At 60.4% G+C, this 20,957-nt stretch overlaps 2 protein-coding genes across 2 annotated transcripts; one reads left to right on the top strand and one right to left on the bottom strand.

Moving 5' to 3' along the window:
- Positions 1-3,562: 3,562 nt before the first annotated feature.
- VOLCADRAFT_64171 (uncharacterized protein) lies at positions 3,563-4,753 on the top strand (the record flags this gene model as incomplete). Its single annotated transcript, XM_002953953.1, has 2 exons — positions 3,563-4,279; positions 4,397-4,753. The coding sequence occupies 2 exons, from the start codon at positions 3,563-3,565 to the stop codon at positions 4,751-4,753; spliced, it is 1,074 nt and encodes a 357-aa protein (XP_002953999.1).
- A 1,759-nt stretch (positions 4,754-6,512) lies between these two features.
- Positions 6,513-19,357, bottom strand: VOLCADRAFT_94743 (uncharacterized protein; the record flags this gene model as incomplete). Its single annotated transcript, XM_002953868.1, has 14 exons — positions 6,513-6,533; positions 8,212-8,874; positions 9,171-11,157; positions 11,510-12,985; positions 13,681-13,785; positions 14,132-14,329; positions 15,287-15,413; positions 16,039-16,063; positions 16,249-16,572; positions 16,703-16,759; positions 17,682-17,747; positions 18,167-18,199; positions 18,986-19,131; positions 19,339-19,357. 14 exons carry the CDS (start codon positions 19,355-19,357, stop codon positions 6,513-6,515), a joined length of 5,247 nt encoding a protein of 1,748 aa, XP_002953914.1.
- Between the last annotated feature and the right edge of the window lie 1,600 nt (positions 19,358-20,957).

Genomic DNA, 20,957 nt, shown 5'->3' with positions numbered 1-20,957 from the left:
TAGGTGACCCTAGTTGTACAGTGCCAAAGGTCTCAGGGGCCAAGGCAAAAACAAATCTATCCCTTCACGGCCGTCACTTCCGTTATTGATCTGTTTTGTTGATCTATTCGGTGTTGAAGGGTGCTGAGGGCCTTTCCTTCCTGCCTGAGCGCTAAGTCTATGGCATCGGCTTTGGGCCGCGAGCGGAGGAAGGGGAGGAGAGGTGCTATGTTTTCGTCCATGTTGTAAGAAGGCAGGCAGGCAGGCAGGCATGCAGGGCGCCATGAGGGCCCACACACCCCCGAAAAGGGTCTGCACACCCCGGAAGAGAGGGCCCACACGCTGCCTCCGTGAGGAGATCATGATACCCAACACTGCCTGAACCCACCGTATCCCGTGGCCCTACCGCATCCTGCATCGCCCCAGGCCGCCTCTTCCTCCTCCTGCTCCTCCCCTTTCACTCCCTCCGTCCCCAACCTCACTCACTTGTTGTTTCTTTGAAGTATCGCCAGCTTTTCACGGAGCGACAACGTCGGGGCGCCAGCCGCGTGGCCGCCGGCTGTGGAGTATGTCCACAGACAAACATACATATGTACACGCGGGAGGCAGATGTGGGTATGCGGCTGTCAGTGGATAAGGATGTGGATGCGGATGTCCCATTGTGCCCCAGATTCCATGCAATCGGGAAGTACCCACCCGGGCGGCCCCTTTTTTCCTTCATTCTTCCATATTTTTTCAACAAAACCTTCACAAGCATCGCAAAATCGCCAGAGTCGGGCCAGGGTCACGTTGCCATGCTCACGTGATCCTGCCCATACCTATTCTATGTCCGGATGCTGAGCAAGACAGTGATATCGCGCACGTCAACAAAACGGCCAAGCAAAAGGGGTGTACCCCTGGGGACCGCCATCTCCCGGCCTTCCCGGGGGACGTCGCCATCCCCCAGTGCGCAGTACAGCCCGATGGGCAACATGGTACCGTTGCCCTTTTTAGGATGTGTCATAGGAACGGCCCCCCTCCCTCTCTCCGCCTCCCCCCCTCCCCCCTCCCTTCCCCTTCCCTCCCCGATGGACCGCGCATGTTGTCGGCTCCTCCAGCCCCACCCACCCACCCGCCCTGTGCGGCCCCCCACCACATCCTTTCCCTCCGCTGCGCTGCTTACCGTCCTCCGATAGACGGTTTCGGAGGACCTTGCTGCCGGAGCCGGAGACTGTCGTGCTGGTAGTGGAGCCGCAGCCGTTGGAGACGTTGGTTTCGGAGCTTTTTGGCCGTAGGGCCTTGGCGGGGGCTCCCGCCACAACTGCCCCGTCTAGGGAGGCGTGTACGGGCTGGCCGTTAAAGGCGGCAAGGATGTTGCTGGAAGGGCTGGTGTTGGGCCGAACGGAGACGGAAGAGGATGTGGAGGTGGAGCTGAGCTGGCGGCCCAGAGATCCTCCAATAGAGTTGACCACGAGGGCCTGGCTGTTGAGACTGCTAGGCGGGTTTTCGCTGCCGCTGCGGCGTCTGTTGGGTTCAGGGAGGCTGGAGGAGGGGGAGGGCACGCTGACGCTGAGGTCGCTGTCGGAGCCAGAGCTTGCATGGTTAAATCGCCGGGCGCGAAACGCCATTGGCGACTTCGCGGAGCCGGGCGCACTAGAAGTGACTGGCGGGCTGGGCTCGGTGCTAGGGGGTCGCGGCGTGACGACGTGCATGCTGTTGCGGAGCATGGAGTTAAGACCCCAACCGCCGCTTCCTTCTCCGCTCAAAGCGCCGTCGGCCGGGGACGGGGCCGACTGCCGCAGCGGCGAGTTCTTCCCGGAGCTGAGTGGTCTGTTCATAAGTGCATTGTATGGAGAACGCGACATCCGCCAAGCGTGTGCTGACCCTCGCTTCGCTGTGCGGAGCAGGATGTGCTCCTCGAGTGCGCAGCCCGCTGTGATTAATGAAAGCTGAGACCATGAGATTAAGAGGCCATTGATTTCAAGCCAGGAAAATGAACTTTGTAGAGAGAACGTTTCAAACGTTCCCTAAGCATTTCGCCAAGTGAACGCAACCCAAAAAGAGCAAAGCTAGGATTCAATTCGGAAATACGATGAGTGCTTCGCAGATGCACCGCAGGTAAACTACAAGCCACGAAGCCCCTTCGAGCAAGTCCTGTGGTCCAAGCGTTGATGATTAAGTGGCCGATGGAACGCAGGTTGGAGGAGGATATAGTTACCATCACTTACACAAGCTTAGCACGAATGCGAGCTCCAAGGCAAGTTCGTTTTCACCACGCCACCGCCGTACGTGTTGTGTGCAGGTGTTGTCACAGCCTTGCCATATGTCCTCAGTTTGTGTCCTAGGGATTACGTTTACCCCAAACCTAGCGTTCTGCTGAACTTGGACACCAAACATACCTTCCGGGAGGTGTTCGAGAATGAACTGAATCAGCGGCTGTGCCTCTATGGCTGTTAGGCGCATAGCGCGCTTGCTTGGACCCTTACTTGACTTTCAGCCATCAGCAACAGGAATCAAAGGACTTACAGCGTCAGCCGCAGCGCTTGCAGGCTCGGCGGGCGCCTTAGTACCCACTGCTCTCGGACAGCACAAGGCGTGGCTTAGCCAGGCGGCTCTTCAACATGCCCCAGCACTTCATACATATACAGTTACGATTACAACGGGTAACCTAAGGGGCGCCGGATCGTTAGCCCCTGCTTGGTTGCAACTGGTGGGCAGTCACGGGAAGTCAGAACGGATTATCGTGGGCGAAACCGAGGAGGACCGTCTCGCTCGCGGAAGCGTCAGAACGGTGTCTGTTAGTGCTCCAGAAGACCTCGGCCAGGTCCGCTTCGTGAACGTGCAGCGCCTGGGGAGCAGCATTAGCGATGCAGGCACCGGCTGGTAAGTTCGAGCTTTGGTGTCCACACCAGAAAACAGAGCTTCTTGTATCGGCGCCAGCCAAACTATCCACTGCTGGCCAGTCCGTCCGGAACCTTTTTCCCGCCCGATAACCCTAGCTGCACCTAGGAACCCAATCTCCGAAATCTCCCTAGCGGCTGCCGTCCACACAGTGCCAAGACTTCAGAGCCCCTTAGTTGTAGCCTTGCAGCTTGAAAGGAAGATACAGGAAAAATCCGCGCGATGGCACCAGGTTGACCCAGCCCGGGTTCCGGTTCCCTTCAGGCGGGTAGCAGGTCCTGGGGTCGGAGCCTGCTCCAGGAAGGCACGCAGTGTCTGTATCCCTGTGTCGGCTCCTGCTGCCACGGTGCCCAGTGCACAGATAGGACACTCTATTCCGGCCGCGCCACTACTAGCAAAAGGGGGGCCAGCGTGATGCCTCTTTCTTGCACAGCGCAGCACGGGCCGGGCCGGGCCAGGGCGAGGGGGGGGGCCGTTGGGGGAAGGACAGTGCTTTTATGGCTGGAGGCGCCGGTTGTGGGCTCCCTCCCACAACAGGAGTTTACCTTTCTGTCTGTCTGTCTGTCCGTTTGTTGGATAGGCACAGCCTGCCTCTTGAGCCACCCGGGTAGATGCGTCCTCAACAATCAGGAGATGCCTCCGCGGACGCCCCTCCCTTTCCCCCTGCCATGCACCCCAACCGCCAGCAGTGTCCCAACACCATATGGTCAGCACCACCACAGTCACCACGAACATTCTCAAGGGGTGCACCGCCGGGCCCCCATGCCGTCGCTCCGCTATAATTGTTATCCGTCCCCTATCCTTATCGCGCGCATGCAGGTTTTTGGAGCACGTTGTCGTGCAGACGCCAGAACGCCACAGACTCTACTTCCCTTGCCATTCCTGGTTCGGTGAAGCCGATTGCGGCGGGCGCCGGGGACCGTTGGAGCGTAACCTCTTGCCCGTGGCGCCGGAGGATGACTTGGCGGCGCAGCCTGTACGGCTCACTGTGTCGGGTGTTGCCGTACCGCACCCCGACAAGGTGAAGCAGGACGGCGCCAAGGGCGTGAACCGCAAAGGATTTGGGCACGGCGGCGAGGACGCGTATTTCTACTGTGTGGGGCAGAACAACGCCGTGTTGGGGATGGGTGTGGCGGATGGCGTGTATATGTGGCGCGAGCGCGGCATCGATTCGGGTGACTTCTCCCGCGCATTGATGCGGTTGGCGAGGGACAGCGTGATGGCGGGGAACGTGGACGTGGTGCGTGTGATGCAGGACGCCGTGAGCGGCGCGCTGGCGGCTGGGGTGCAGGGCTCCAGCACTGCCTGCATCGTGTTGGTGAATCAGGACACGGGACAGCTGTTCGCCGCCAACCTGGGGGACAGCGGCTGCCTGTTGCTGCGGCCCGCGGCCAACGATGACCCCCACGCGCACGCGCAAGTTCGGACGCCCCCACAGCCGCATTCTGCAGCGGTGCCGGCGGCGGCGGCGGCAACAGCAGCAGCTGCCGGCGGTGCCGCCGTCCCCCACTACTTCGTCAAGTTCCGAACCAACCAGCTTGAACATGATTTTGGACGGCCGTACCAGCTTGGACATCACCCGGCGGCTGACTCGGTGGAGATGTGCCACGTCGCGACGCAGTCTGTACGGCCGGGTGACGTACTCGTCCTGGGCACGGACGGGTTGTACGATAACTTGTCGGACGTGGAGATTGCTGACGAGGTGGGGGCGTGCCGGGCGCGTGGGCTTGGGTCGATGGTCATCGCGCAGCGTCTGGCGCGGCTGGCGTTCGAAGCTTCATACGACAAGTACCGGAGCACGCCGTACGCAGCTTCTGCTTCAGAGCACTTTGACATGGTGTACAGCGGTGGCAAGCCGGACGATATCACCGTTCTCTGTGCGGTTGCGGTGTGAGCGCTAGTGGACCGCACATCGGTGGGGTGGCCCTCAAGAAACTGGCCCAGCCGTAGGGCAGGGAGTGCAGTGGCCGGTGCTGTGCGTAATGATGCAACCTGCCCCCTGCAGCAAATCATCCACTCCGGGGAGACATGGCCGTGGTGACAAACAGCACGGAGGGGGTTCGCGCGGGCGGCCTGGCCCTGCTTGTCGGTGGGTTGGGGAGCTGCTGATGGCGGTGTTGACAAACATGGGTAGGATGTTGGTTTGTACATGCTGTGATGCGCGCTGTCAGGGTGGGGAGTCCCGAGTGATCACGCGGCTCGTTTTTGCTGTGCCAGCGAACTGCACAGGTGCGACAGACCTTGTCGATCGGCGGGAGGGTCGTGCAGCGTGCGGGGCAGTCCGGATGATGAATTGCTCGTGGGTCGCTCCCCCCTCCCCCACGACCACTAAATCGGTCAGTCGTTGTCTTGCGACAGGTCGGCAAGGACTGGTTGGTGACTGGATCCTGGATCCAATATTTGAAATCCTGGATCGAGCCTATGGATCCACGGGCCCCAAGCCCTGGATCTTGGGGTTTAAATTTTTTAACTGCCTGCCTGACACGGGTTGCCGCCAAACTGTGTGAACAGACACACATAACACAGAAACTAATCGGCCCAGACATAGACGCAGCGTCAGAAGTAAGATCTCTGGGTCTGCTTGCGGTCTGGAGAGTGTGTTAGGGGAAGGCTGGAAGAGGTTGTGTGTACCAGCTGAAGATTGGGGAAAGCTGAAAAGGAAACTGAATTTGCAGTAAATCGGCGGCATGTGAGCAGGAGGATGAAGGAGGGGCCGCACGTGGGTGTGGAGTGATAGATTTCGATGAAGTGCCCCAGAGAGGCCAGGCGCACGGTACTTCGCTGCATAGTGTGTGGACGGGAACGAGGAGCATGGGTTTTGTTGTCTCGTCGTCGCCAGGGGTGTTAAACACCCCAGTGGCAAATGCATTTGTGCCGCGGCACGTGTTGTTTGAGTGCTGCTCGAGTGGACTATGAGGGTAGTATTCTTGACCGTGTCACTCCTCGGCCCTGAGCTGGGGCGAAAAGGGCCGGAATCCCTAATGTGTATACATTTCATTGTAGAGGTATGTTTCTGCCGCTGCAGCCGATGGAGAGCAGGACGGCGTGCCCTGAGCTGACGAACGGACAGACAGACAGACAGATAGGCGTACTGACGATGGACGCGGCCGCACGTGACATGTGCAGGGAGCTACGCAGGGCTAGGTGGAAAGGGGTGATGAAGCGTGAGATGTAAGTAGGCGTTTAGCTCCCACTCTCACGTTAGCAGACGCCCGTACATGGGTTAGGAGTGGGGGTGGGGGGTGGCAGTCTTGTTGGGCTGGCGATGGCGAGGGTGCCCAACAGGTGCGAAGCAGCGAGAGAGGGACAAGGATGGAGTGAGGAGGTGGTACAAGCACCTGATCGCGTAGACGCAATGTCCGAGCAGCTGTAAGAGCGTCGGATGGTCATCGTCCTGTAGACACGACGCGTGAGAACGCTCAAATGGTAAGGAGAAGCTCCGGGCCTTATCTCGCAACAGCAGGATCTACATGTGTTCCATTGTCGGAATTCTTCTAGGCGGGGGCAAGAGGGCGGCGGCCGGCGGGGCAGGGGGCAGGTCCCCAAAGCGCCCTCCGTGGGATGGAAGCCGCGTAGGGCAACGCCGTGAGGTCTTCAGCCGCGGTTGAGGTGCAGATGGAACGGGCAGGTGTTATAGCCCCGGTGGCCAGAAGCTAGGAGACGCAGAGGGACACCTGCAACAGCATAAAGCAGCATAAAGCAGAAGCCCTCAGTAGATACGTTAGGTGCTAAATGCGGTGTGGGAAAAAGAGCATGCGTGGTTCAAAACCTTTCCCAGCATGTAAAACTTCAATCTGCTCCGTCTGCCCCAGCTATCGATACGTAAAATGTGGGGGAGTCCACCGTGCATCCCTCCATCCACACATCCATCCCTCCATCCCCCCCTCTATACATACCCTTCCTCCATGCATCCCTCCATTCCCCCTTCCATTCCTCCCTCCATACACCCACCGGCCAGGACCACAAAAGGCGCCTCACACACACACGCGCGCACACACACATTCGCACACACACACACACACACACACACACACACACACACACACACACACACACACACGCACACACACGCACACACACACACACACCCCGGTCCTTGCCTCGAAGAAATGCCGCTGCGGTGGGTCGTTCCCCCGGCTCCCGGAGCTCCCTCTTGCCGCTGCCCGGCGGACGCACGACGAGGCTGACGGCCGCCCTCGGGCTTCACCTTCCTGCACACGCGCCTCACACGGCCGCCGTCACGGCAGGGCATGTACACGCGCGCACTCAGCCACCTCCAACTCCTTTCCAGCTCAATTCAGTCCCTCAACCCCAAGTCAGTCACACACGCTCGCTGCAGTGCTCGGCGCCACTTTAGCTTCGTAAGAAAATAGCTACCAAGTGACCTTCATTCGTGCAGCGAGACCTTTCGTTTCAGCCCTGCGCGCACAGAAAAGTAAAAGGAGGTCTCCACCCGCCGTCTGAGTGGTCAGAGCGGTCAGGCCCGCCGCGCGCCAGGCACCTACAGAGCCGGGTCACAAGTCCAGTCTACAACACGCAGTACAACTGAAACTCCAACACGCACTACAGTCGCAACGCGCCCGTACCTCATAGCGCATAAGGCATAGGGCACAATGCGACAAAACGGAACAGAGAATGACGGTCGTCGGGCGCCTGAAAACGTCAAATATGCCATAGCTAAGAAACTAAGCGGAGGGGTATATTGGTAGTAGTACGACTCCCCCACGTGCACGTGGGGGCTTATGGATAGCAGCCACACATCGGCGCCTGCGCCGTGCCGGAAACCTATTTCAGTAGGCAGCTCTGTACGGATAACTATTCGTACGGGAAGTGCCTAAGCAGGTGTAAGAAAAACTGCCGTGAATATGAAGAGGGGATCGCAAAGAACATGAGGCACCCACACCCCCATCTGGTTTCTGCAATCTGCTACGTGTCCTTGTACGACACGTTCTTAGAAATACACGTCAGCATCAGGACGGCTGCTCCGCACCAGTCGCTGTACGGTCCTCTCCTCCTCTCCCTTTTTCCAGGTTACTTCAGCAGCCTTTCCCGAATGGGTTCAGCTGCCCCTCGCTTCCCAGTTCCCCCTAGGGAATGCCCTCTCCAGTGCACCAGTGCCAGGCCCTGCTCCCCACTGGCTAGGCTAGCTGGCGCCCTTGACAGCGTGACATGAAATGAAACAAATTAGGGACATAGGTAAACATGCCCACAGGCTGCTATATCCCTCAGCACTGCTCACGGAATGCTCACGGAATCCGCACGGGGGAGCGGAATCGCACCGCCTGATGGCGCCTGGACATCACCATCATCACGACGACATCAGAAATGCATTGGCACATTGCAGCCACGAACCTGAGTAGACCGGCAGTCTACCAGACTGGGGAAAGCTAGCTCTAGCTCTAGCTCTAGCTCTAGCTCTAGCTCTAGCACTAGCACTAGCTCTAGCTCTAGCTCTAGCTCTAGCTCTAGCTCTAGCTCTAGCTCTAGCTCTAGCTCTAGCTCTAGCTCTAGCTCTAGCTCTAGCTCTAGCTCTAGCTCTAGCTCTAGCTCTAGCTCTAGCTCTAGCTCTAGCTCTAGCTCTAGCTCTAGCTCTAGCTCTAGCTCTAGCTCTAGCTCTAGCTCTAGCTCTAGCTCTAGCTCTAGCTCTAGCTCTAGCTCTAGCTCTAGCTCTAGCTCTAGCTCTAGCTCTAGCTCTAGCTCTAGCTCTAGCTCTAGCTCTAGCTCTAGCTCTAGCTCTAGCTCTAGCTCTAGCTCTAGCTCTAGCTCTAGCTCTAGCTCTAGCTCTAGCTCTAGCTCTAGCTCTAGCTCTAGCTCTAGCTCTAGCTCTAGCTCTAGCTCTAGCTCTAGCTCTAGCTCTAGCTCTAGCTCTAGCTCTAGCTCTAGCTCTAGCTCTAGCTCTAGCTCTAGCTCTAGCTCTAGCTCTAGCTCTAGCTCTAGCTCTAGCTCTAGCTCTAGCTCTAGCTCTAGCTCTAGCACTAGCTCTAGCTCTAGCTCTAGCTCTAGCTCTAGCTCTAGCTCTAGATAACAGATTCATCACGCGTGCGGCCCAATAGCCGCAATACCCCCAACGAATGCGCGTGTGTGTGGGTGTGTGGGTGTGTTGCTTTACAACACCTACCAGGTAAGAAAAACAAGCACACACGCGCGCGCTTGACAGATATGTCGCTGTTGTTGTTGCTTTCCCCGGGTTTATTGTAGCTATTTAGGCCCCGGTACGAGCTCTTACGGCCTGGCAGGTGGCTGCTGCTGCAGCATGTTCCGTGCGGCTGCGTTTACGATCCTGCGTTGGGCGACGACGCCTTGTCTGGCACCCCCGGGTCCGTGGCGGAGGGCCCCCAGGCCGCCAAGACCTCGAACGGGGAACGCCAGCGCGCCGCCGCCACGCCGCCGCCGCCGCCGCCCGGAGAGATCGCCTCGGCAGACGGCTTGCCAGCAGCAGGAACAGTGCAGCGGCGGCTTCCGCCGTCGTCCCCGCCTCCGCCTCCGCTAGAGCCACGGGTCGTTAGGCGCTGCGGAGCTGCCTCAAAACCCCTCGGCGGCGGCTCAGGAGGAGGCGGAAGCGGTGCCAGCGGCGCGTTTAGCATGCCCGGCGCCGCGTCAGCGGCAACGGTAGCAACTGTGATGGCGGCGCCGCCGCCGCTGCCACTGCCGCCCTTAGCCCCGGGCGAACCCCCTATGTCGGAGCTCTCCGTGATACGCGCCAGGGTGAAGCGCGGAGACCGCATGCAGTCCGGGGGCCCCCCCGCCGGACTGCCCACACCGCCCACAGCCCGGCCCGCCACACGCCGCTCGTGCAGCAGCTGCAATCCCAGAAGGTCCGCGCCCGTCCCCAGCTCCACACCGATTTCCGAGCTGGAGGACCACCGGGCGGGGCCGGTGACGGAGGTGGAGGTGGACGCGGTAGCAGGAGCGGTAGCGGCAGGAGCTCGCTCGCCTTCGCTGCCGGGCAGGAGGGGGGCGATTGGGGGGACTGATTGAGGAAGGCGGCTCTGGCTGCTCAGTTCGCGACAGGCGGCGGCGACGGCGGCGGCGGCGACGTGGCGGGTACTGCCATCGGCGGAACAGCCAGCGCCGCCGGGGCCGGCGGCGGCGGCGGCTCCGGAGGCCCACAGAAGCCAGAGGTTTCCGCCGTGTAGTGTTCCCTCCAGGGATGCCTGTTCGAATGCGATGCGCTCGTCCGCGTCAACTAGCGCCAGGGACGATAGCCGTACAGGCGGCTCCGCCATCGCAAGTAACCCTGGCAAATTGAAGAGTGAGGTTGTCCCCGTCACCGCAGGCATCGCTACCGCAGCCGCAGCCGCCGTCACAGCCGCGTCAGCGGCGGCGGCCGCAGGAGATCCCGCCGCCGCCAGCGAAACTCCCAGATGGCGCGACGACGCGGTGAGATGCAGGGAGGTGTATGGCACATCGCACGACGGCCCAGAGCCCATATCGTGCCGTACGATCGTGCGCAGCAGCGGCAACGGCTCTCCGACGTCTGCGCAGCACCCCTCGACGGCAGTGGCTTCGCTTATGCGCGATGTGATCGCGGCTGCCTCCAGCAGCCGCAGCGGCGGCTGCGGTGGCATCGACTGTACGGCGGATCCATCCAGGGATGGACGTACGAGCAACGGGGTGGGACAGCTGTCAAACAGCGCTCGGGGTTGGAGACCACACCCGATCTCTAAGGGCCGCGAGGGGACGATATTAACGTCGGCCGGGCTTCTTGACGCAAGGCCCGAAGGGCTGAATTCCACAGCGGCAGCGGGGCTGGCGACGCCGGCGTAGGGCTGAATTGTTGTGTCCGCTTCGGGGCCCGTTAGCGCCGCCGCCGCCGCCGCCGCTCCCGCCGTTGCAAATGCGGTCCTCGACAACAAGCCGTCCCTGCTCTGACGCCCGGTGAGCGATGTAACGGCAGCGATGGCAGCGGCAGCGGCGCTGCCGCCATGAGTCGAGTTTCCCGCACGCGCCACCGCCAGTACGGCCTGCGCCAGTTGATGTACGGACACATCGCGCGATTGGGAGGACGTAAAGCCGCCGCCGCCGTCACCGCCGTCACCACCGCCACCACCGCCGCCGCCATGCGGCACGTCGGTGCGTAGCTGCTGCAGCATGGCGGCGGCGTCACTGGAAGCCCGTGTGGCGGCGCTGAGCACTGCCGCCAGCGCGCCGCTCTGCCACCGTGCCGTACCGCCGCGTACGACGGTAGGCTCCAAATTGGATGAGGAGGCCTGGCGGCCTAACGGCACGCCGGTCAGTGCCGCCAACAGCTCAGCATTCTCCAGGAGGTCTAAAGTCCAGCTGCTAGCCGATAGAGCACTGCAAGACAAGTCACACAAGCCACAAGCCACATAACATCATTGAGTTATGCAGCAATACGGTTATGATGAGACCTATGAGGCCAGTTCGGTTGGCGGTTGGAAGTTGGCCCTAACGACCAGCTCAACGGTCGGACATGTAGTTCATCGAAGCAGCGAAAAGCGGCGGAGATAAGCGATGAGATGAGAAAACGCATGACGGCGCATATCGCTGAGATGACGATACGATGATGAGAAGGCTAGCTTGACATCCCGCTGGACCCTAGGCGGGGCTCTAATAGCCGAGGAGGCAGGATCATCACGAACTCCTTAGACAAGCCATGCCCGGACAAGGGCGGCCCTGTACTACGCACCGCATATCCGCACCCAGCGCTATTCGGTCCAACCACAAGTCACTAACATCGCTGCAGCGGCCGCCGATGCCGCCGATGCCGCCGCCGCCGCAGGTGCCCAAAGCAGCCCCCGTCCGGGCTGCCGCGGCGGCGGCGACATCGGCGGCAGCGGCTCCGCCGCCGTCCCACCTGCCACGGCCGCCGCCGCCGCCGTCACTGCCTAGCAGGGGCAGTAGCGATACGGCCAAATTCTCCGGCGCGCTGTGCGCCCTGCATAACTGCCCTCCGGCGACACCTGGCAGCTCCCGAATGAGCGCCAGTGGGTCCACTGCCGCCAGTTCCAGCCCCCTATCCCGTACGGACCGCCGCCGCGGTCGGGAAGCCAGATGCCGCTGCTGTGCCGGTGGTTGCAGCTGCGGTGGCTGCTGAGGTGGTTGCGGCGCGCCTGCCAGCGCCCGGCCGGAGCTGGACCAGCCGCGGCCGGTGCGGTAGCCTGCACCGGTTACAGGCTCCAACAGCGGCAGCGGCGGCGGCGGCGCTGCTGCTGCTGCTACCGCCGGCGGCGGCAGCCCGGCGGCGTCGACGACCCCCTCCTCCGGTTCCGCTACCGTCTCTAGCCCGTGCCGTTGCAGGAGGTGATAGTACGGCGGTTGCGAGGCGCTCGGCGCCCTACGGCTCCCGCCGGCGCCGGCGGCACCCCCCGCCGTGGAAGCACCCCCTGCCTGGCTGCTGGCGGCGCCGCCGGTCCCGCCGCCGCTTGCCGCAAGCCAATTTAGCACCGGATGACTGGCGTGATGGCTTGGCAGCTGCCTGTGACCTCCACCTCCACCTCCACCTCCACCTCCACCTCCACCTCCACCTCCACCTCCACCTCCACCTCCACCTCCACCTCCACCTCCACCTCCACCTCCACCTCCACCTCCGCCCTCACCGGGCCCCACCAGGGGCTGTCGGGAGGAAGCTGAGGAGCCCCCAAACGATTCCAAGCTGCGGTGTGTGGATCCGTCAAGCTGCGGGTGAGTGTTGGGTCGCTGCGGGTCGAGGTTTCCCCGCTCTGAGCCGTCGTCGCCGTCGCCGTCGCAGTCCGCGGACAAGGTCAGGCTCCTTCGTCGGTCCAGAGACGTCCGCGCCGTCGCCATCGGTGTCGTCGTCTTCTGCTGTAGCAGCCACTGCTGATGTTGTTCGCGCTGCCGCAGCAGCAGCGGCTGCTGCGAGCAGGCCGAGTCGATGCTGAGGCGGCAGCCGGGTTGTGAGGCGGGGCTGTTGTCAACGGGTGGGCCGGCGGTGGCAGTGGCAGTGGCGGTGGCGGAGAGCCTGTGCTTCTGCGCACGCGGCATCAGCAGCAGCGAGCCACGCAGCAGCTGCCTGCCGGCTGAGGCACCACCACTGTTGCGGTCCTGCAGTCCCATCCCTTGCTGCTGCTGTTGCTGCTGCTGCTGGTCTCTCTCGACTTGCAAGCTCACGGAGTTGCGGGTCTTGGCCCGGACGACGAGGTCCCTGGGAGGGCCGACAAGCCGACAGTCAGTCCCCGGGAGTTAAGAGGTTGTGAAAGCGCGGTAGAAGGGGGGTTTGGGGGAAGATCGGAGAGGGGGAGGTGGGCCGATTCAAAAGCTTTCTAAGAGCAGCCCTTACTCATTGCCCTTTCCTTTCCTTTCCTCTCCCCACCCGCTCGACGGCCCCACTCCCGGGGCGCCTGTCTCGCTCCCGGGCCCTTGTGGCTATATCTTCCGTGACGAAGAGGTATTGCAAATATGGCACAAATATGGCTGGCTGGCGCAATCTCGTCGTCGGCTTTCAAGTCGGAAAAGAATGGAGGGCCGGCTCTACGGCCGCCTACGATTATTCACCTTGCCTCGAGGTGCTTTCGGCAAGAAATATGCGATCATCAAGTACGTGCTCAAAACAGTCCGTGGGGACAAAACCTGAAGCCGGATCGGGGTTTTGCCATTTTACACGCGCGCGCCTCATGTGCTTAAAATGGCTCGGCGAAATTCGGCAATTAAAACATAACAGAAAACTTGAAGATCTGAAGGAAAAAAGTGCAAAAAATTTCCGGATTAACAGGAAAACAGGTTTCTGTTATTAAAACTAGCCTGTCCACTGGCCCCCAGCTAGGGCGATCTCTCTCCCCCTCCACCACGACCACCCCCGCCACTTCCATCCCCACTACCCCCAACCCCACCACCACGCACCTGTGCAGCGCTTTTCGCCTGTCCGTGAGTTGCTTGGTGAAGTCGGAGAGGTTCTGACCCTCCGCCCGGCTAGCCATCATGGCGAAGGCCAAGCCACGGAAGCGGCTGCGGACACCTCGCGGAGTAAGTGGTGGCGATGGCAGCGAGGTAGAGGCGATGAGAGCGGGAAACGTATGCAATCAGAGGGGGATGGAAAGGGGCCGGAAAGTGAGCAAGAGGAAATGCAGCAGGAATAATATGTAACCCGCTGCATGTGTTCGTGTCGTTGTTCGGTGTTATTGCGGCCGTGATGAGGCGGAAGGAGGCGAGGAGGAGGAGGAGGAGGAAGGGAGGTCCGCATTCAGAAGCGGAGGCCCGGGGGCTGTTCCCCACGATGTCAATGACGACCCCGACGACTTCCCCAGATCAGACTCCTCCTGCTACTGCTCCTCCTCCTGCTCCTGCTACTCACCGCAAGGATGCCAGCTGGGCGAAGCGGCGCTTTATGGCCGCATCCAGAGGCTGACTCAGCAGCGCGGGACCCCCTGTCGCCATGGACTGCGTCATGAAGGGGTGTCTGAGCACCTCCCCACACGAGGGACGGTCCCGCGGGTCGTCCGCCAACATGGCCAGCAGCAGCTCCCGGGCGGCGGAGGACAGCGACAGAAAGCTGTAGGGGTGGGGGTGGGGGTGGAGGTGGGGGTGGGGGTGACGACAACGATGGTGGCGAGGATGAGATGGTGGCAATGATGATGATGGTTCGTGCGGGGAAAGGGAATCAAGGTGTGAGGTGAGGTGAGGGTTGAGGTGAGGTAAGGTGAGGTAAGGTGAGGTGAAGAGGGAAAGGAAGGGAGGTTGCAAGGAGTGGACATGACCGGGCAGGGCATAATCAGAGACAGCAGGAACAGCAGTAGTGGACAACCGTGTGTTGTGTCCTACCCGCCCGCCGCCCGTCACCCGGGCGGTCAGAAGGTCGTTTGTTCGGCCAGTTGGGAAGGAGGGGCCGGCTGCTGCGGGTGGGTGGGTGGATGGGTGGGTGGATGGGTGGGTGGATGGGTGGGTGGATGGGTGGGTGAGTGGACGGGGACGGGTAAATCCCGACTTCGCAAGCGGGGGTGATCGGTGATACATGTTCGCGTCCACCACCATCGCGCCACCGCACCTTCTGTCCGCACCCCGGCAACACCATCCCTCTGCACCACCTCCCACCGCCCAACCCACCACCCCCGGCCCGCCCGAACAGATGAACCCTCTTTTTGAGCCATGTGCCGTCAATGGGGTGTGTGCTGCATGGCCCCTCCCCCCTCCGTGCTTGTATCTTCCCTAATCCCTTCCTTTCTCCTCAAATTGCGAAAGGTAGGGGTGCATCGCCCATTGACCGACATCGCGAGAAAACGTTATTTAGGGATCGTTCGTGTTTATTGTTGAAATCCCTCAGGCCCCGAAGGCTTCCCCGCATTTCCTCAGCCTCCAACCCCCCAGGGAGTGCCCCAGGCCCCCCTCCCGCCCTCCTAATCCCGCTACTCGGGGTCTGATATCCGGGGGCCCCTGTGGGTCATTTGCGTGCGCATACCCACACGCACCCACATACCCGCACGCACCCACATACATACGCACACACACGCACATGGGGTCTTTCATTCCTGGCGCCTCGTTGATGGGTCGCTCCCCGTACGACAGGTTCCTGGAGTCCTTCAGTGACCAGGGCTTACGGCCCGTGAGCATTGCGAACAGCAGCACACCCAGGGAATAGACTGCAACCGGGGAACGGGGTGCGGTAGGGTAGGGGGGAAGGAGGGAGGGGAGGGAAAGACGAACCACACAGGGGAGGGGAGGGATGGAGGGATGGATGGAAATCTGTCTGTATTACTAATATTGACACGAAACACGTGTGCGTTGTTTTGAAGGCAACCGGCATCCCCCACCAAAAACCGCAGCTCCTCCCCCTCCCCCCCCCCGCTCGCGGCTGCCCGGAGAGCCTCCGTCCACACGTTCCCTCCCAACCCCCTCCACCGGGGGGCACCCCCGCGCCCCGCACTGCACTGCACGGCACTGCGCGGCACTGCACCGTACCGTCCATCTTCAACTGAGGTCCGCTCGCCCGCGACACGGTGTGGAAGTGGAAGTGCGTGGAGGGAAGGAAGGAGCAGATTTGGAGGAGTGGAGAGAGTGATGACCGAGAGCGGGTGAGAAGGGGGTTGAGGGGAGGGCGAGAGGCAGGAAAGAGACCTGGAGAGGGGCCAATTTGGAGAGATGGGGACCGCGGCAAATCGCTACGCCATACACCCCACAACACAACCAAACATACAAATATGTGCAGAAGCCCATAGCTGCCATTCCAGTGAGGACGTGCGGCAGCTGCTCTCGGTGTACAAGCACCTGAGTGGCCTTCCGGGCCCGGAGCCTGGCAGCCGGGGGCCGGGGGCTTCACTGTACTCGGACTCCAGAAATGCCCCGACCAGACGAACAAGGAACTCGGCAAGCAGTGTCGTATATAAATACCCACCTCGCCGTGCTGGCGTAGATTGGGGCCGCGCTTGCTGTCTCCTTCCCCTCCCCTCCTCCCTCCCCTCCCCCATGTCACCCCACCGTGTGCCAGCCCCCGCGCACAACCTCCGGTGCGATGAAGCCAGGAGACCCCATACACCCGCGGGGGGGAGTCCGTCGCGATGACGGCGGCGGCGGCTGCTGATTCCCTGACGACGACGATGTCCCGCCGTACTGCTCCCCCCGCCGCTTCCGGAGGAGCTGCTGCTGCTGCTGCTGCTGCTGCACCTCCGCCTTGATCTTGGTCCTGGCTATTTCCGGCGGCAGCAGCACCGTCGCCATGCCGAGGTCAATGAGCTTCACTCTCAGGGGTCGGCCCTGCGCTACGCACTCCTCCACGGGCCGAGCGAACATGACGTTCTCGGGCTGTGGGTACACATGCGGCGGGGGGCACATGGGGTTGTTGTACACGGGGATGCCGTACAAGCGGTTGGCATTAAATCAGCAAAACCAATGTGGCGGGTCTTCGTAGTGGGGCCCCCGGACCCGCACTCACCTTGATGTCGCGGTGCACCATGTTCAGGTTGTGCATGTAGCCCACAGCACCGGCAACCTGGCGGCGTCAGCAGCAACGCACAGGAAGCAGCAGCAGCAGCAGCAGTTAGCGATTAGCGGTTGCGGCAGCATTAGGCCAGACCTCCTCCCCCTCCCATGAGCCAACCGGTCTTTCGACACCGCAGCCCGCACACTACTGCCGGGCTCCACCAACCAACCAACCAACCAACCAACCAACCAACCAACCAACCATACATACATACATACTAATCTAGGATCTGTATATAGCTAGTAGTATAACTAGGGATGCGCGAAGGGGGGGGTAGTTACGGCGAACCAGGTGCAGGCTGTGCAGCTTGCAACTGCGGGAAAGGGAAAGCCCAGTGACCAAAGCCCGCAAAGGCAACGGTGAATTTTCCTCGTTTTGCAACAGAGGGCAGTGTGCTGTGTGACGTAGCGGCGATCTCGTGAGGTGCGGCCACACGGGGCGAGATATCGCCGAATCGCAGTCTTCGGGTCGACGCGCGGGTTGCCGCGTTCGTAGGGGGGCTCTACTTCTGGGCTCAGGGTACCGATAAGGCTGCCCCACACCACGGGGAGGAGGGGCGCCCGGGAGATGCACCGGGACCCACCCAGGGTGGGCAGCAAGCCGCGCCTGCTGCTCAAGGTGCAAAGGCTGCCTGGGGGGAGCTGTGCCGCAGCGCGTCTGAAGTTGGTCGTGAGAGGGCCTTTCGTAGGCACACCGTGCGCTCTTTCATCATCATGGTGGATTACATGAAGCAGAGTCGTAGAGACACAGAGTGGGTCGCGCGCCCTCGGTCGGGCAGGAGGGGACTGAGGCCCCTCACACCCCTCTCCTCCCGCTATGGGGGGAGTGCTTCTGCGGTCGTTCCCATTGGGGTTGCCCCTGGCCAGCATCAGGCCCGGATCGATATGTAACAGAACTGCATACACACACATACGCACATACACCTGCGCACCTGCGCGAACAGCCGGGCCGCCTGCGCCTCCGAGTAGTGCTCCACTCGGTGCAGGTGGTCCAGCATCTGGGTGGGCAGGGTGTGAGTGTGGGAGCGGTGAAAGAGGGAACCTGTTCCAGACATAGAGAGGCGGAGGGGAAGGAAGACACACACACCCGCATGCAGGCCGTGCAGGGGAGGGCGGATATCCTTGATATGCAGGAAGAAGGAGAAGGAGAAGGAGAGGGAGGTCAACTGCCAACCGACGTCCAACATGCACAACCGACACATCAACTGAACGGATGGATGAGGGGTTTTAATGCTAGGCAGAGCAGATTAAGTTTTCTGTTCTGAAGATTGGCTAGGGGTGGCTAGGAGGGGACGGGGGTGGCTGGGAGGGGACAGGGGTGGTTAGGAGGGGACAGGGGTGGCTAGGAGGGGACGGGGGTGGCTGGGAGGGGACGGGGGTGGCTAGGAGGGGACGAGGGGGACGTTCCATGTCGTACCTGACCGCCCGAGAGGTACTCCAGGATCATAACCTGCCGGACGTGTGGAAGAGGCAACGGCGAGTGAGGCCGAGGAAAGGCGGGGCCATATCCTATATGAGTGCGGGTGGGGCGGCTAGGCAGGTGCGGGTGGGGGAGCGGTAGGCACGTATTTGGGTCGGGGAAGGACAAGCAAGGGGAGCTCCTAACGGGCGGAACCCGGGGGCTCGCCGGGGCTCTCGGTGGCTGCGGCCCTCTCGCCCCCAAGCGCCGGCGACCCCACATCAAGACCTCCACCCACCCAACACCGCACCACACCGCCAACACCACCACAGCAAGGAATACATTAACCGACCAGAACCTACAGATATACAAAGACCTACACACAAAGAAACCCACGCACACTCACAAGGGCACCAGCACACCATCACCAGCATCCCACATCGTCATCACGATGCTCCGTCAAACGCCCATCACAACGTCAGCAAAGAGAAAAGACTACGTTGCTCCATCCAAGAAACAAACAACGTTTTGCATACTTGCAACACACATGTGCAACACACGCACACACATAAACACACACCACCCGGCGTAGTGCAGTGTGGCAATGGCTGTGGATGGTGCTGCATGGTATGATAAATCGTAGAAATGGCAATGTGTTCAAGTGGCCCAGAAGCCTCCCACTCCGTAACGTTTACATTACAACTTAACACCTACAACCAACACACATGCAACACACATACACACACACACCCCCCACCAGATGATATTTGGTTTCGAAGACGTCATGGCACCGCAGCAGCCCCGGGTGGTCCAACAGCCGGAGGAAGCGAGCCTCACCGCGCAGAATCTCAACCTAGTGGTGCCGTACGTGAAAATGTAGGTCGAACGTACGGACAAGGAATGTACGGGGATGCATGTTACAGACAGGGCGGTGGATGACTCTGTGATTGAGGGCACAAGGGCTGCGGTGGCGGTTAGGGCCCCTGGAGATGCGGACAGACAGACAGACAGACTGCTAAGGACAGACGGACAGCGTGAGGATCATGACTTCATGAGGACTTGTGCATGCATGTACGACAGGGGGGACGGGTTTTGCTAATGTCAACAGTGCACACTGCCGGGGATGGCACAGGGGATTTGGGTTTTGCGTATTTGGGTCTCGCGTGCCGCACAGCGTGTATTTCGCTTACGTCGCCCGGCAGCAGCCATGGTTTGCGAAGATTGACCACTTTCAGGCACTGCTCCACACCCGTTGACCGACAGCGGACGAGCCAGACTTCGGAGAAACCGCCCTGAGAAATACACATATGAAAATATGAACGTGTGGTTGTGCCAATAGACGTAAAAAAATGAAACGGGGCATAACGACATTGGCTTTTAAAGCGTAACATCAGGGACAACACTATTCCATGTCCCGCTAATAAACTAAGGGCCCTCGGCACGAACTTAGTTTGGCTTGGAAATTTTATTCATTGACATAGATGCTGGCGGAGAGGAGGATGGATGTGGGTTGATTTCAGGCAGAGGTCGGGAAGATGTGGGCAGGGGAAACATCGGGGGTAGGGATGCTCCCAGAGCAAAGCCTTGAGAGCTTCACCGACTTTCTCTCTATGGCCATGACAGTATACTCACATCTGCTATATGCTTCTCCAGATTGTATTGCCGCAACGTGGAGTGTGCGCGCCAGTCGGAAAGCCTGATGAAGTGGGTTGCAGTCGTGAACTCATAGTACGAACACTTGAACATCCTTACAATACCGGTGCCCGCAGCAACACGCGGCCGGTTCAGCATACGGGGAGGCGCTACCTTTTCAGGTCGCGGGAGAGTCCTGCTCTGTATGTATCTGGCTCATCTGGCAGGCAGCAGCAGACTGCGCCCACGACGTCTCGCAAGATGGACATAACTATATATGGGTGACCTTTGGGCCAGACAGCATAGGCTTCCAGGACAAGTTATTTCAGCATTCTATAATAATTGGCTGAGAGCAATTCGTATGGGCCTTTAAAATTGCGGTTCTGTTGGACGTCAAACGTCGGCATACCCATGAATTGAACGAGACTGAGTCGACCTCTGGAAAAGATTTTGCATCGGAGTGGCCTCCAATGAATCGTTTACTGAAAATAACGAAAAGATACTGCATACCGGATCCTGCAATTCAAAAGAAAACGTTACAGAAGCAGCCCCTCAACACAAAAGTTAACTTGGATGTCTCTCAAATCAAAATAATTTGTGGTTTTGCGCTGAGCACCTCGTCTGTCGGCCGTTGAACTCCTTCAGGATGAGTAATATCAGAAACCGCGTGACGTCGGTGAAGCTAGCCACTGGCACCTTTTTCCCACCGGTTCACCGCACAACAGATAAATGCAACGCGCGTAAAATCTGCAACCCAACTGTAGCATTGCAGACTGGCGTTCCTGAAGCGACTGAAGGCGCTCCGAAGCCCCGGTAGATATGAAGGCCTGACATGCACCACGCAGAATACCGTGGGGCCTCCCGGGCCCGATCATCAAGGAGCACCCCCGCGCCGACTCACCATACGCGTGACTGCGGTCATGACGCCAGATGCGTTGGCGGCCAGCAGCAGCAGCGTCAACTTCTCCGCCGCCTCCGCGTTGCTGATTGGTGCTGCTCAGTGCCTTTTGCTGGCGCTGGACAGTACTACCATGTAGTGGTACCATGTGATGCCTCTAAGTTTATTTCGGTGCTGTATGGTGCTGAATATCACCGTATAGAGCTTTACGGAGCTGCGGCTGGTTGCAGACCGTAATCCGTATGCGTACGTTCAGCTGCATTGGGCCATCGTGCGCCG

Source organism: Volvox carteri, assembly GCF_000143455.1.
Source record: "Volvox carteri f. nagariensis unplaced genomic scaffold VOLCAscaffold_39, whole genome shotgun sequence".
Classification (NCBI taxonomy): Eukaryota; Viridiplantae; Chlorophyta; class Chlorophyceae; order Chlamydomonadales; family Volvocaceae; genus Volvox; species Volvox carteri.
This window is presented reverse-complemented; position numbering and strand designations above follow the sequence as displayed.